At 32.4% G+C, this 14,997-nt stretch overlaps 1 protein-coding gene across 2 annotated transcripts in view; it reads right to left on the bottom strand.

The window, feature by feature from the left end:
- LOC132757855 (uncharacterized) overlaps nt 1-14,584 on the bottom strand; it is a 33,131-nt gene extending 18,547 nt beyond the window's left edge. For both annotated transcript variants that reach the window (XR_009629509.1, XM_060749298.1), the window contains exons 1-7: nt 14,472-14,584; nt 14,245-14,341; nt 6,538-8,507; nt 5,000-5,201; nt 4,048-4,257; nt 3,643-3,696; nt 221-288 (exon numbers count right to left, since the gene is read on the bottom strand). Coding sequence is in view for 1 of the 2 variants with exons in the window: in XM_060749298.1 (XP_060605281.1) it covers nt 221-288; nt 3,643-3,696; nt 4,048-4,257; nt 5,000-5,201; nt 6,538-8,421 (2,418 nt within the window). In the remaining variant the exon portion in view is untranslated. The remainder of the gene's footprint in view (nt 1-220; nt 289-3,642; nt 3,697-4,047; nt 4,258-4,999; nt 5,202-6,537; nt 8,508-14,244; nt 14,342-14,471) is intronic.
- Between the last annotated feature and the right edge of the window lie 413 nt (nt 14,585-14,997).

Genomic DNA, 14,997 nt, shown 5'->3' with positions numbered 1-14,997 from the left:
TGTGCTCAACTATTCTCAGTGCCTGATAGTTAAACAAGAGGCCTGGATTATGTAGAATTTTCAGAGTTCAAAAATAGCCATAATTCTGTCAAAATGAAATATAAATTGTTAAATTATTATCTTTATTCCAGTGTACAATGCCATCACAAAGTGTAAAATTATTACCTATATTCCAGGGTACAATATTGTCTATTAATATTGTCTATTGTAAAATTATTACCTGTATTCCAATATGTACTGTGTCGTTCCCCACAAATCTAGAGGACCTCCTTATAGCATCTTCTCTCACTAAAAAAAGAGCAAAAACCAAACATTTCAATATAAACAAATTGAGTAAAAGTTCTACTGCATACCCTTGCACATTCATGATGACGATCCACTATTACAACAGATCAATTCTAAAACCTGAATCTAGATTTTAAAATCAATTCAGTAGTATTTTCCTTGACTTCTACGTTATTTTCTTCTATGGCCAACTCTTATAAGATACAGTGTATGGTCATAAAGCATATGTTTTTTGTTTTTTTGAAAGAATATAATCAACCGTCTCTAGCCTGTCTACATGTTGTTTTTGCAGACTTGTAACATCAATGTTTATCAGCCAATCAGAATGCCTCTTTTGTCTCTATATTAAGAACGGTATATGATATTCTTCCGTATATTTCATAAGCATTTTGTGCAATTATAATATATTACCATGCAAGTATTGTTTACAGTTTTAAGTAAAGACTCTTAAAAAACTTTTAGCAAAGCAAACCTTATCTCAGGTGAAATATTTCTAAATTGAGAACAATCGATATTTAAATGGTATATGAAATGGGGCTTTTTGGGTATAGAACTTGGTCAAACCCTAAATATTTGTATTTCTTTAACTTGAACACATATTATTGAATGTACAATAGTCTTATGTCTCTGCATGTTGATTCAGAAATCATATGGGAAAAGATGTCAGTCACTTACACAGAGAGATCAGTATTTACAAATTATTTATCCAGGAAAGCCGGTTTGCCTTGAGTTGATGGACATGATTGTCTGCATATTGTCCTGGTATAGTAACTGTATTCTATATGTGCATTGATGTGATCGGCACTTTGTTATTTATAATTTCGGTCAGCTAAAAATTTTCAAAGTATCTCTTGAGTTCTATGGGTTTCTACTTTGATTTAAGGAGAAAACAATTTTTTCACAAGTTGGTCTTAAGAATAGTGAATTTTCCTCATTTTTTTTATGGATTTTCAGTGTGTTTTGACAAATGTGGAAAAGCAGGTGCTTGACTTTAAATTTAGGGAATAACAAGAGCTGTCTGTAAACAGTGCACTCTACTATTCTCACTGCTTGATAGTAAGAAAAGGGACATAACTCTGTTAAAAAGTACAACTGCTTGCCATGAACAAGTTCAATCACAGCAATCCTGAAACATTTTCAGTCAGACCTTTAATATTTTTTCATATTAGCAATTTCTTGACATTTAACTGCCAACTATTTATAAAAGATTCATTTCTAAAACCCAGAGAGTATTTTTAGAACACTACAAAATTTAGACCTACTCTGGAATTAAGAATATTCGGGGTTTTCCCAACTGATAACGTAGGTACAAACAAACTATTACAGTTACAGCTTCGTTAATAAGCGCAATAGGTTGACTTATCTATTGTGACGGTTAGTGCAACGTGAAGCTGTAACGGTAAAAATTAGTTTATACTACAGATTAGCTAGGGACATTTGCCGAGTTCCGGAAAACGTCTATCGTCTAAATGCTGATGTAACATGTTCTTACCTTAGCAGATTTTTTGTTTGGTTTTATGGAAACCCCCAAAAAAAATTTTCTTCCATTTGTTTCAATCACGATTCTCTTAAATCATGCTAAGTTTAAGAAAATTCTCTATCCTAGCTTAAAGTTTCTTTCTTTGCCTTTGTAAAAAAAAACAACTAAAATTTCCCATTAGGTACCTACTTCTTTAAACAACAATATTGTTTCTTTGTAAATAATTAAATTTTATGATTTTATAATTAATTTCATTCAAATTGTCTAAATAAATAATATGTTTTGAGCCTCATTTAATACCCCTTAGGTTTACAAGATTATAATATTTCAATATTTTTTTGTTTTCTTGTAAGTTTTCACACAAAATTTTTCCATTTATTATGTACATGTAAATTTATAATCTCACTTGGAGAGTCAGAGGTGTAAAAATTTGCTAAGTACTTCACTGATAAACATATAAATAAATAAATAGATTTTATCAGAAACAAATTGTAGAACAGGTTAATTTAAGACCTAAACTCATTGCCAAAAACATGTATATAGGCTGTGAAAAGTAATTAACAGTTCTTCACTGACAGGTGATTGTAAAACCAATAAAGGGATTGATCATCTCACCTCTAGACTTATCGTAATGTAACTTGTGAAAATCTATGTAGTTCTTCAACAAAAAATAATAAATCTTAAAACATGACAAACCAAGGATAGGCAAAACATAACAATTTACAAACCAAGGATAGGGAAGTGTTTACAAAAAACACTGGCCATATTAGCCATTTGCTTAAGTTTTATTAATTTGGCTCTATCAGACAACATAAATTGGCAACATTTCTTACCCATGTTATTCTTTTTTGGTACAATTTTGCAAGGCCAGTAAATCACAGTTTTCAATAGATGTAAACCCTGACAATATATATTCTTTGCATGAATCTAAGTCATAAATTATTATTATTTAAGGGAAAAAATCTCAATATCTATTATCAAAACAAAACTTTAAATTGAGATACTAAAAAAACCTGTAAATATGTTTTGTTCACATTATAATTCTGGAGTACAAACAAACTTGTACAGTTACAACTTGGTAAATAAATGTATATCAATAATAACCACAATGGTTTGATCACTCTTTTATGAACAGTAGTGCACATTGAAGATTTAACAATATAAAGTTTGTTTGTACTCTAGAATTAGACGGGGAAAACCCCACTCTGGAGATAACATGTATTGTCACAAAAACAGGTTTACATCTTAAATCACAAAATCCCCAGTATTCACATAAGACCATTTGATAACATTCATTCTGTGAAAGTTTGGTTTGGAATCCTTTCAGTAATTTTTGCATGTACTAATCATTTTAACAAGAATTCTTAATAGGGGTTTTCCCTGCTATTTATGTTCTTCCCCTTTACCAATCCTAGTATTTGATTTTCTTTATTATCAGTGCACAGCCTTTATGTATTTCTAAAGAAAGTCTAGGTTTATAAATATACCTCCCACCATTTATTTATTCAAACATTAAAGTTTACCATAACTTTTTAAATGTATTAAAGCTATATTTCTTTAAAGTGTGCTAACATGATATTATTTACTAATATATTATAATACAACATTTATCATTTTAAAATCAGTACTACCATCACATACCATGACAAATTTCTAATCTATTTTTAGAAGTCACATGACATGACAAATTTCTGTTCTACTTTTAGAAGTCACATGACATGACAAATTTCTGTTCTATTTTCATACTGATCTATTTTCAGACATTAGTAACATTGCAAAAATAGCATTTACACAAATGTACTTCATTTTGAGTCATAAATATTCAATTGTTATTTTTCACATTGTTTTACTCAAGGGTATAACATAATATTATTTACCTAGAGTTTCCCAAAGACTCTCGCGTTCTCGAAGTGACCTTGGGTCAAGCATATCTGAAACAGAGTTTAAGGAAAGTAAATCAACATTGTTTGATATAATTATGTCTATTGTAGCAAAAACAATAATGTGCATAAATAGAATGATAAAGACTCAATAAAAATCTATATGTATATAATATCTATTTCCTTATTTTATTATAAACAAGCATTAATTTTACAGATGTGTATTTAAACAATTCATCTAAGTTAACTTTGAATTACTACTTCTTATACATAAAGTTCACTATTGTATTTTTGCATTCACATAATAATCAGTATACAAAAACAAAATGCTGCCAGCCAGAAAACTTCAGCTTTCATTCACATTGCTGAATATAGACAAACAAAAAAAATTGGTTAACATACATGGACGCTCACGATGCAACTCCATTATCGCATTCTTGGACCGGTTCTTTATTAGTTCCTGTTGTCGTTTTTGTCGCCGTTTGAACTTTCTGTGCCTACGATACTTGTATGCTCCGAATGCTGGAAGTATAACAACACTGGCCCCTAACAGGACCCCTACCGCAGCTACTCCAAGCCCAACCAACACCACTCCACCCAGAAGCTTGGCCCCTAAAAAATAAACCTTACTTCAATGAAACTAATGTTTCAGACTTTCAATACAAGGATCTACCATTATGGAAGCATCAAAATTTTACCACTTATGAATTTTATAAAAACATTTTATGAAAAATAGCTATATACCCTTTAAGTATGCCAGTTCAAGGGAAACAAAGTCAGAAACTTATTCTGACATTGTAGGTTTAAATTCTTGCAAGTTACTCCTTTCTATATCTTTGATTTTAGCAATATACATTTTGTAATTGTATAACATTATTCTGTTTTCCATATTAAATACTGAGTTTCCATAAATGTCAACTCCTTTCTCCCATTTAGTCATGCAGAGTGCCATTGTTTTATAAAGTTATAAAAGATGATAAGCAATTATTTCAGCAACTGAATAAAAGAGAAATCACTATAAGTAACAGTACAAAAAACAATCAACTTTAAATTCTTAAAATGCCATTGCAGACTTTAAGGTTCTTACAGAAATCTTATTTGAGGTCTTTTAATAGCTTCCAATGAATATTAAAGGATTTTCTTCAGACTGTATCAACATTGCCCTAACCTCAGACTTAGATAAAAAGACAAAAACCAAATTAAAACAGATGTACACATGTACATAAAAATTATAGATATGAGTAAGAAACCGAAACTTTATCACCTCATGTGTGACTCGGTCCTGAATGCATTTTGACAAATACTCTACCCCCCTTGCATAACAACTCTAAAATTTCCATATAACCTATCTTACCAAACACGGATCCTCTGATCAGTTTCCTCAGCACCGGCTTGTCCGGTTTAAAGTTATATTTACATCCCAGTGGACTGTAACGACTCAGATGGTTCCCGAAAAACTTCATATCCAGGTACCGACCTCCGCACTTGTAACAGAAACCTGTGTCACATTTCAGGCATACCATATGATCACATCCCCCTTTGCGTTCTATAAAAATCTGTAAAATTAGATAAAAACATGTCTTTATTGTACTCTACTCCTAGGCCCCTTTAAATCTGTATTGTGGACTTTAATTAATTTGGAAGTTTTTAAATATGTTATTAAAGTTAGCAGCATGTATCCAGATTCATGCCAACTTTCATGAAAATTTTGAAAATGTATTAATAAATAAAATATTGTCAAGTGAACAATAAGAAAGTAATTTAAACATTGCAAATGGCACGCTCCATCCAAGTAAATAACCATTATAAAGGTCAAAACATGGAAAAATAGCTCGTGCTTCGTTAATCACCCAGTAAGAATATGGTGATTAATACTGCAAAATAAGTCATTCACTGCATATAACATGTAAATAATTACCTGCATTGTGAATATTTTTACTTTTCTTAATATCTTAGGTCAGTTTTCTCAAATCTGATTTTCTTGAATTTTTGGGCTAATGTGGAGGCCAGTGCGGCCTTTATATGTGTGCTAAAAATGAGAGTCTGTCAGAAGACACTTGTGATGCATAGGCTTGCCTGTCACAACATGGTGGCTTAGACAAGTAATAATTATTTTTCGTATCCAATATATCCCTCAGATGCAAAACTTTTTAATAAACCCAACTTCACATTCCACACTATAACTAAAAGAGATTGCTAAAATATAACCCATCGTTTTACACTTTTAAAATCTATGATACTAAAATAATATTATTGTTGTTAGAATTAAAGTAATATCTATGATAATAACCCTTCTGGCTGCTCCCTGCTACTGAAAATACCCATGTGACAAGTTTAGACAAAGATTTTTCAGCACAACTATGCCTGCAATGTTTTCTTTTCAGTCTGACAGATTTTATTTTGAAATTTCCCCTAAAAATGATGAATGGTTTTGTCCAAATTAAATTTTTGAAAGAAAGGCGAGTCCATTAAAGATACCCAGTATGGTAAATTATAATGTTCCACTGATGAGAATAAGGCTCACAATTATGTGTATATGTGTATACACACATGTGACCTGTTAAATTTCTGGTACTTCACTTGTTGTAAATTTTGTTTTATTTCTCATTAGCAAGTGGCCCAAAATTTCATAACTGATCAATAACTTGAACATCATAAATCAATTATTGTTGCCATTATGATAATACTAGCTGTAGGCCTATAACTAACATAAAAGAATCCAATGTCAATGGCATGATTTTAGCCTGTAGGAGTGAATAGCACTGACCTTAACCACTAAGCCAAGGGACCCTCTTGTATTACTTTAATCACAAATAAAGTAAATATTAGGAACAATTTGGTAAATAGAGATTAAACCATATAGTCTAAGAGATTAAAAAAATATAGACTTACTTTGCACTTTGGACACTTCTGTGCATTTGTGTTGCCATAGTGCTTCTCTTTTGCCCATGACTTCACCAATTTGTCCCCTTTTCTGAACTCTTTACATTTGATCCCATTGTGCCATGGTGCCTGACATTCAAAACACCAATCAAAATGGCATTCTGAACATGTGATTAACAGGCCATACTTTGTTTTCTTTTCTGATTGCTCGTCTGTTATTTGAGTTATATTGCTACACCTCGGGCAAGTCTTGACCTTCGGATCTTTGTTAGCGTCGACTAAAAACTTATAGTATTTATCTTTCATTGGAACTGAAAGTCTTCCGAGAATTTCATCTCTGTATATAAAAGCATTACAGCTCTCATGACCGAGACATGGGATTTTCACGACACCTTGTGTAACGTTAGTTTCTATGTACTGCTCCATACAGTTATCGCAGGCTGGGTAATCACAACAAAGTCGCTTATGCAACTTCACTTCATCGTAACATATCAAACATTCAGTAATGACTTCATCGCCTCTTGCAAAAGAAGGTTCAACACTCTTTTCACTGAAGTGCGGAAGCTCAAAATTAAAACCACCAAATTCATCAAAGTCAAGATCCATGAACTCATCTGCTTCAAACATGGCCTGTTCAAGGTATCTTAAATCCATGATTGCTGTTTGAAGCTCCTCCAACTGCATTCTGTCTGGATTTGGCTCGTTTTCACCCATCGGAATAAATGGCCGAACATTGCCTATCATTGTTCTAAACACTTCTCGAGCTACCTCTAGCTCAATATCATCATCACTCTCTTGATTACTACTTGTTCCTGGTGATTGTTCTTCAGCGTCAGTCAGATCAGACTGCTTTGTTTTTGGTCTGACTATCGGACTCCTTGTTACAATGCCTCTTTGATTAGGTGGTCGCCATTGAATGGATGGTGGGGGCGGTGGAACAGGGATTGATTGCGACTCACTTGTTGTCAAGGATCTTGGTGGCAGTGAACATGATCTTTCAAGAGGTAATGGAGCCTGTGGCAGTGAGCATGATCTGTCAAGACTTAACAGAGGTGGGGGAGGTGGAACATTGTCTGGAATCGGTTTCTCATTTCTAAAACCAGCTTTGTGTGCTTCATTTACATTGCCAGTTTCAGCTGATTTAGACAGTTGTAACAATGTCAACCGAGGGACATTATCATCTAGATCACTGGTCTGCAAATCAGACCTTAAATTTTCACAACTGTCAGTGTTACTTCCAATATCATCACTTCTGAATTTTGATGTATCCAACAAATAAACATCAGGTTTCTTTTTTGAAAAATCATAAGCTATTTCTTTGTGTTTACTGTAATTCTTGGCCCGAGGTTTATTGTGTAAATCATATAACTTACGTTTTGTTCGGCTGTAGATTTCAAATGATTCTTTTGAACTTGCTTCCATCCACTCTAGAGTTTTCAGATAATTTGCTTCACTATAAGAGGGTGCTTGTTTCTGTGCTGTCATTTCACCATGATCTGATGATGTTTTATCCCCCATGTTCACATGTTTTGCTTTCACTGTTTTTGTCAAAGCCCCATTGGCTTTTTCATTGTTAGTTCTTTCTTTAGATTTTTTCCTGCCATCAAAACTTTCTTTATCTTCATGTACAAATGGGTCATCTGAGGTTTCCTTTTCTTTCTTTTGCATGTTTCCAGTCAAGGCTCCATTCACTTTATCTATAACTCTATTCCCATCATTTTTCGTTGTAAGTTTATCTTCATCCATGTTAAGTTTATTATTTTCCATGTTAAGTTTATCTTTCTCAATGGTAAGTTTTTTGAACTCTGTCTGAAGTATATCTTTCTCCATGGTTATTTTATCATTCTCCATGGTAAAGTTATGTTTCTCCGTGGTAAGTTTATCATTCTCCATGGTAAAATTATCAATCACTTAGCTCTCTCACCTGTATCTTTTATATACTTCCTTCAATACAACTCTGATAGCAATAGTTCCATACCCTGGAATAGAAAAACAAATTATGTAAGATGTGTGATATTTCCTTACATGACTAAACATTTACATTATGACTCATTTTCACAAATTTATTTTTGTTAACACCAAAAATAACCGTAAGAAGGATAACAGCTACATGTATTATTAATTTTGCAATATATTGTAACTTTAAAGACATAAAATTGTTGGGTTTGCAGTTGCAATATAAAACCATCAAATATTCAGCCACTCGTTTTTTTTCCTCCATCGGTAAAGCTGGATTGTCGCTATATGACCTATACTGTGTCAGTGTGACGTAAAACCCAATCAAACAAACAAACAAGTAACATAAAAAATAGATTTTTTTGTGTTTGGTTATAAATCACACCAACTCTAATGAACCTAAAATCAGGTCACCTTTTTCATAAATTCAGCAAACAGTCATATTATAACATTTTTGGATAACTTACTAACACAGAGATGTATAATTTTGTAAACAGTCTATACACTGTTTGATGACATTTATTATTTGGACTGCTATGACACTTTGATCACAAGATACATCACAGGAAATCAAGTAACAAGCATATTAGTTATAACTGTATAAAATAAACTAGCCTTGGTGATTACAACTCCTCTACAGTAACAGGAACTTTATTATAACTTATACTTTTATTATCTCAATGTCACATCTGTTTATATCCTGTTTTCAAGTGTGGAGTCAAACAATTATGTTACACATAACATACTCAATTTATGTAATGGATTTCGTCCCCCATTGAATTCAGAACAGTCCATTGTTAATTAGAGGGATACTGGTGGAACATGTTAACAAGAGGACCATGATGGCCCTGAGGTCGCTCACCTGTATATACCCCCCCCACCCCCGGGCCAATTTTTACCCAAGGGCTTTTATTTGTTTATTTGAACAGACTTGGTAGACACCCATAAGAAGATGTTTCATGCTAAACATCTAAGTTCTAGCTCATTGGGTTTTTTAAAAGAAGATTTTTTAAGTTTTTACTATACACATATAGTTAAAAACAATGACACCCCTGGGGCAGGGCCAGTTTTGACCCCCGGGCTTTAATTTGTAGATATTTACTTATAGATGTTTCATGCTTAATATCTAAACTAAAGCTATTTGGGTTTTTTCAAAGAAGATTTTTAAGTTTTTGCTATACACATATAAGGAAAATCAATGACCCCCCGGGCGGGGCCAGTTTTGACCCCAGGGCTTTTATTTGAACATACTTGGTAGACACCCATTAGAACATGTCTCAGGCTAAATATCTTAGCTCTAGCTCTTTGGGTTCTTTAAAAGAAGATTTTTTAAGTTTTTACTATATGCATATAGGGAAAATCAATGACCCCCGGGGCGGGGCCAATTTTGACCCCAGGGCTTTTATTTGAACAAACTTGGTAGACACCTATTAGAACATGTTTGATGCTCAACATCTTAGCCATAGCTCTTTGAGTTCTTTTAAAGAAGATTTTTTAAGTTTTTACTATATGCATATAGGGAAAATCAATGACCCCCGGGGCGGGGCCAATTTTGACCCCAGGGCTTTTATTTGAACAAACTTGATAGACACCCATTAGAACATGTTTCATGCTAAATATCTTAGCTCTAGCTCTTTGGGTTCTTTAAAAGAAGATTTTTTAAGTTTTTACTATATGCATATAGGGAAAATCAATGACCCCCCGGGGCGGGGCCAATTTTGACCCCAGGGCTTTTACTTGAACAAACTTGGTAGACACTCACTAGAAGATGTTTCATGCCAAATATCTAAGCTCTAGCTCTTATGGTTTTTTAAAAGAGGATATTTAAAGTTTTTTCTTTCGGTTGCCATGGCAACCAGAGTTCTGCATGGAATTAAATTCTTTGAACAATTTTTAAAGGCGACCACCAAAGGAACATTCCTGTGAAGTTTGGATGAAATTGGCTTAGTGGTTTATGAGGAGATGTCATTTAAAGTAAAAGTTTACGGACAGACGACGGACGGACGCCGGACGAAAAGCGATCACAAAAGCTCACGGTGAGCTAAAAAAACACTATTGACAGTATTATCAAAACATGAGCCATTCCTCATAATTATCAAAACAATAAGACATTCCTTATAATTATCAAACTATCAGTGTCATTATCATATTCATCAAACAAGCCATTCCTTGTTGTAACCATTAGAAATTTAAAAAAATATTAATGTTGTTCACATCTTTTCAGTGACCAGAGAACATTCATAAGTACATCCATAGACTGCATTTTATAGAAAGACAGGTTGTCTGTATTGTGTGTAATATACAAGTGCAATGCTATGTTTTTCTATCAACAATAGGTAATAAAAGAATGGAGGTGGAGGAGATGATAGGTGGGGCATTTGGTTGGGACTTTACTATCAATATGTCTGCCATAAATGATAAAATCTGATTCTGCTGCTAAAGCAAATATCCCCAAAAAACAAATTAATTAAGCATTTTCATCTATTACCTCAAAGGAAATATGAGACCAATGAGCAAGACCCTATCCACAAAGACATACAATTGTTTAATATTACTTAAAGTGGTATCACAAAACAACTGTCAGACAAAATCTTCACATCACCTCAGGTCTTGAAGGGTTCTCAAAGTAAATGTATGTAAAGATTTAATCTCTCCTATTCTTCTAATAATTTTAAGCAATTCACTTTTCTTTAGGCAAAATACCATCAGATTGGAATCTTGGCAGCAAATGCCCTGTTTTTAATACAGGGTGATTATCACGATACCATTATACTATAGACCCATCTGTCTGCCCTTGCTAAAAATGGGGCATTCAAAATGTCCGTATACTCTCATTAATACTGGCATAAAATCTTGTAAATCAATAGTTCTAGCAACATTTCTTAAAAATAATTACTTCTATTTGAATTATAATTTACAACATGGCTTTAAATGATCTTGTTCAAGTCAAACTCAGCTATTATCTTAATATATCAAAAATATTGGTAGGTTTCATAACCAAAACACTCAGACAGATGTAAATGTTATACATGAAATGGATTTCTTAAAAGCATTTGATAAGGTATCACATGAACATTTAAAATATATAAGTCAAATTACTATGGTATCACATGTTATGTTCTAAAATTGACAGAAGACTTCCTTAAACATAAAACCCAGACTGATGTTAAATATTGAGGATATCAAAAAAATGCAACCTCTCAGGTGCCCCGCATGGCAAGGTCTTGGGTATTATACTATTCCTTATTTATGTTATAGAAATGATTTCTCAGATTATATACAGAAGGACAAGTTTACACCTTTCCAGATGACAGCATAATACATGTTTACATCGTATATGAGAAATAAATAGCCTAACAATTACATCGAACTTCTCCACGCTGATTTCAAGGCAACTGGTAGGTTGGAGAAAAACTGGCAAATGTATTTTCTTCCAGATAAATAAATTAATATCACACAGACAAAGAACTCATCAAAATTTTAACTTAAAGCTACAAGAGCACATTTTAGAACATGTTCACCATACCAAAAAAATTTAGGAATAATTACCCTCCAAAAAGATCTGAAACAGGACAAACACGTTCATTCACACAAAACTAATCAGTCTCTCTGATTCTTACATATGAATATAAAAAGTTAAAATTCATGCATATAAAGTAATAGTTAGACAGAAATTAGAGAACTGGTTGAGAGAAAACTCTGACACATAGATAGACCCCCGACAATTGATAAATATTATTGCTTTAACTTTGATCTTCAACAAATAAGAACATACTCACCTGTACCTAGTAATGGCAGGATAGACTGTGATGATATTTTTTAATTTTGTAAACACAAAATTAAACATTTTGACCCTGAAAATGTGTCTTCAATAAAGTAGGGCATTATAAGAGACAAAAATCGTTAAGACAATTCAATTTACTAGACATTGTATTTCAAAATATTTTGAAGTTTTGAATTGAATTAATCTTTAAATAATCAGCAAGGGAACTACGACTGTTGAATGGCAAGGTTAAGATATTGTACAAAAACCCAAGATGTCACTAAAAATACACACGGCAGACATGTTTGTTACAAAGGGTCTATATATGGGGTGTAATGGAAATAACACTATCATTATAACTCAATTAACCTATTGATCCAATGTATCAAAACATTTTGATTTTCAATTGGACTTCTGTTCTTTGTCATACATTTTCCTTTTGGTCAACATGAAGCCTGTAAATGCCAGAAAATTCATTTTATTTACATTTCATGTTGAGTTTCCTTCCTTGGTTTGAAAAATCAGTTTCCTTATAAATGTTTTTTTTCTATTTTCATATCTTTGTGAAAGACAACAAAGAAATACCATTTGGACAAAATTTAAATATATGTCTTATCATTAAAATATATAATGATTGTCTGCTGAGATAATGCAGAGAAATGTAAAAGGAGAAACTATCTAAAAAAATAACCCATTAGGGCCTCAATATTTGGGCAGGCCCAGAAATGATTATTCCCCAACATGACTACATGTAGGTCATGCAATAACATAGTAAACAAAAGTCTGGCATGTAAGTAAATGAAGAATTAATAGATCTATTTACATGAGAGTGGTTTTGTTGTTATTTAGTTAGAAAGGGAAAGTATGTGTGCAATGATTTTTGTATTGGAACAAAAATAAAGCACTATTCACGACAGAATAGATTCTGTCCGGTAAACTGATTGTCCGGTAAATATGAAGGATCCCACTCCCAGTATAGTTTGAACAAGTTCTAGCTTGATCTTGATCTGTATAAGGTGTGACGTCATAGACATTGTTTACACGGGCCTTTGCAATTATCAAGCGGCTTAGGGCAACATGATACCCTCTCTAATGATTTTTGGGAATGAACTGGATGTGTCCTTAAGGGTGTTTTCATTATTATTTAAAATGTCTGGAGGTAAAGAGTTCCATTCTTTCACAGTATTTGGGAAAAAACTATTCACGAATTCGAAAACCTAGCTAAACGCCGTTTTCTGGTACTTTCTGTACATAGCTCTGGGTAATTCATTGAATGGAGTGTAATAGCGAACTCAATGATTTCGGCCTTTTTTTAAAATTAAATTGAAATAAAACAGTTATTTCTTTATAAGAAAATAATTAAAAATCATTGTATGAATAATTCCATACAAAAAATAAAGTAAATACACAAGTTTACGCAGAAAATATCCTAATTTATTATGGAAGATTCCACTACGTCTGTTTAAATTTTATTGATTTTCATACACGAAAAATAGAAATATCATGTAACTGTGTTATGTACTTCATTTGGTGTAATTCCCCAGAGCTAAATCCGTAACGTACCGGAAACCGGTGTTTAGCTAGGTTTTGGAAAAGGTCAATACTTTAACACATCAGTACGCGACTGGATACGTAGGAAATGTTGACTATGTTGGTTCTTGGTAGATCTTTTACTATGTTGTAAAATGTTTATATTTATATGTGCTTGTTTGTTTACACCTTTATTCATTAATATGAGTCTATTTTGTTGTCTTTGATCCTTAAGGGATGGTAAATTTAGTTCTTTCAAAAGTGTTGACATAGTAGCCTACCATGTTCATAGTTATAATTTGATTTTATAAATCTAACTGCTCTCTTTTGAACACTTTCTAATATTTTTTGTAGATATTTTTTCTATGAAAAATGTCTTTCTAACCAAATTTCTATTCATTACTACATGTAGCCTAACTGTACTGTCACTGACAAAAATTTAGTGTAGAAAATTAAATTAAACTCACCTGTTGAATGTCAATACAAAGAAGTTACGTGTGTACCCGTCTCGTACATAAACAGTACTGACGTCAATCCAGTCATTTCTTCATCTTTTGTTGAAATCTATAAATAGAAATGTCATCGGTATATTTTCTGTTTCAAAATGATGTCACGTCTGAGAAAATTGAGGATAGTTGGGTATGTAACAAAATAATAAATCAAAGTGTGGTGTTGTTTAATAAAATTTACATACCCGCATGAAAGCAAATAAGAAAAGTATTTTTTTCGCAGTCATTGATTTTGTTGTTTTCCAGACATACTATTTCCCATTCTTCACGTTTCAAAATACCTTAGGCTGAACACGACTATTGACCTTTTCGAAAAAATTAGCTAAACACCGTTTTCCGGTACGTTACGGATTTAGCTCTGGAGGAATTACGCCAAATGAAGTACATAACAAAGTTACATGATATTTCTATTTTTGTATTATTATTTTTCCTTTTAAGGTGAAAAAAGTTAATGTGTTTGAAAATTATGAACATTCCATTGATATCTACTGCAGTATTACAATTGTATCAAAAAAATATTTTTTTATAAAGAAAATCAATTAAATTAAAACAGTCATAGTTGAATCTTCCATAATAAATAGAGACATTTTCTGCGTAAACTTGTGTATTTACTTTATTTTTTGTATGGAATTATTCATACATTAATATTGAATTATTTTCTTACAAAGAAATAACTGTTTTATTTCACTTTGATTAAAAAAGGCCAAAAAC

This window comes from Ruditapes philippinarum, unplaced genomic scaffold, assembly GCF_026571515.1.
Source record: "Ruditapes philippinarum isolate M1 unplaced genomic scaffold, ASM2657151v2 ctg4914_1_1_1_1, whole genome shotgun sequence".
NCBI lineage: Eukaryota > Metazoa > Mollusca > Bivalvia > Venerida > Veneridae > Ruditapes > Ruditapes philippinarum.
This window is presented reverse-complemented; position numbering and strand designations above follow the sequence as displayed.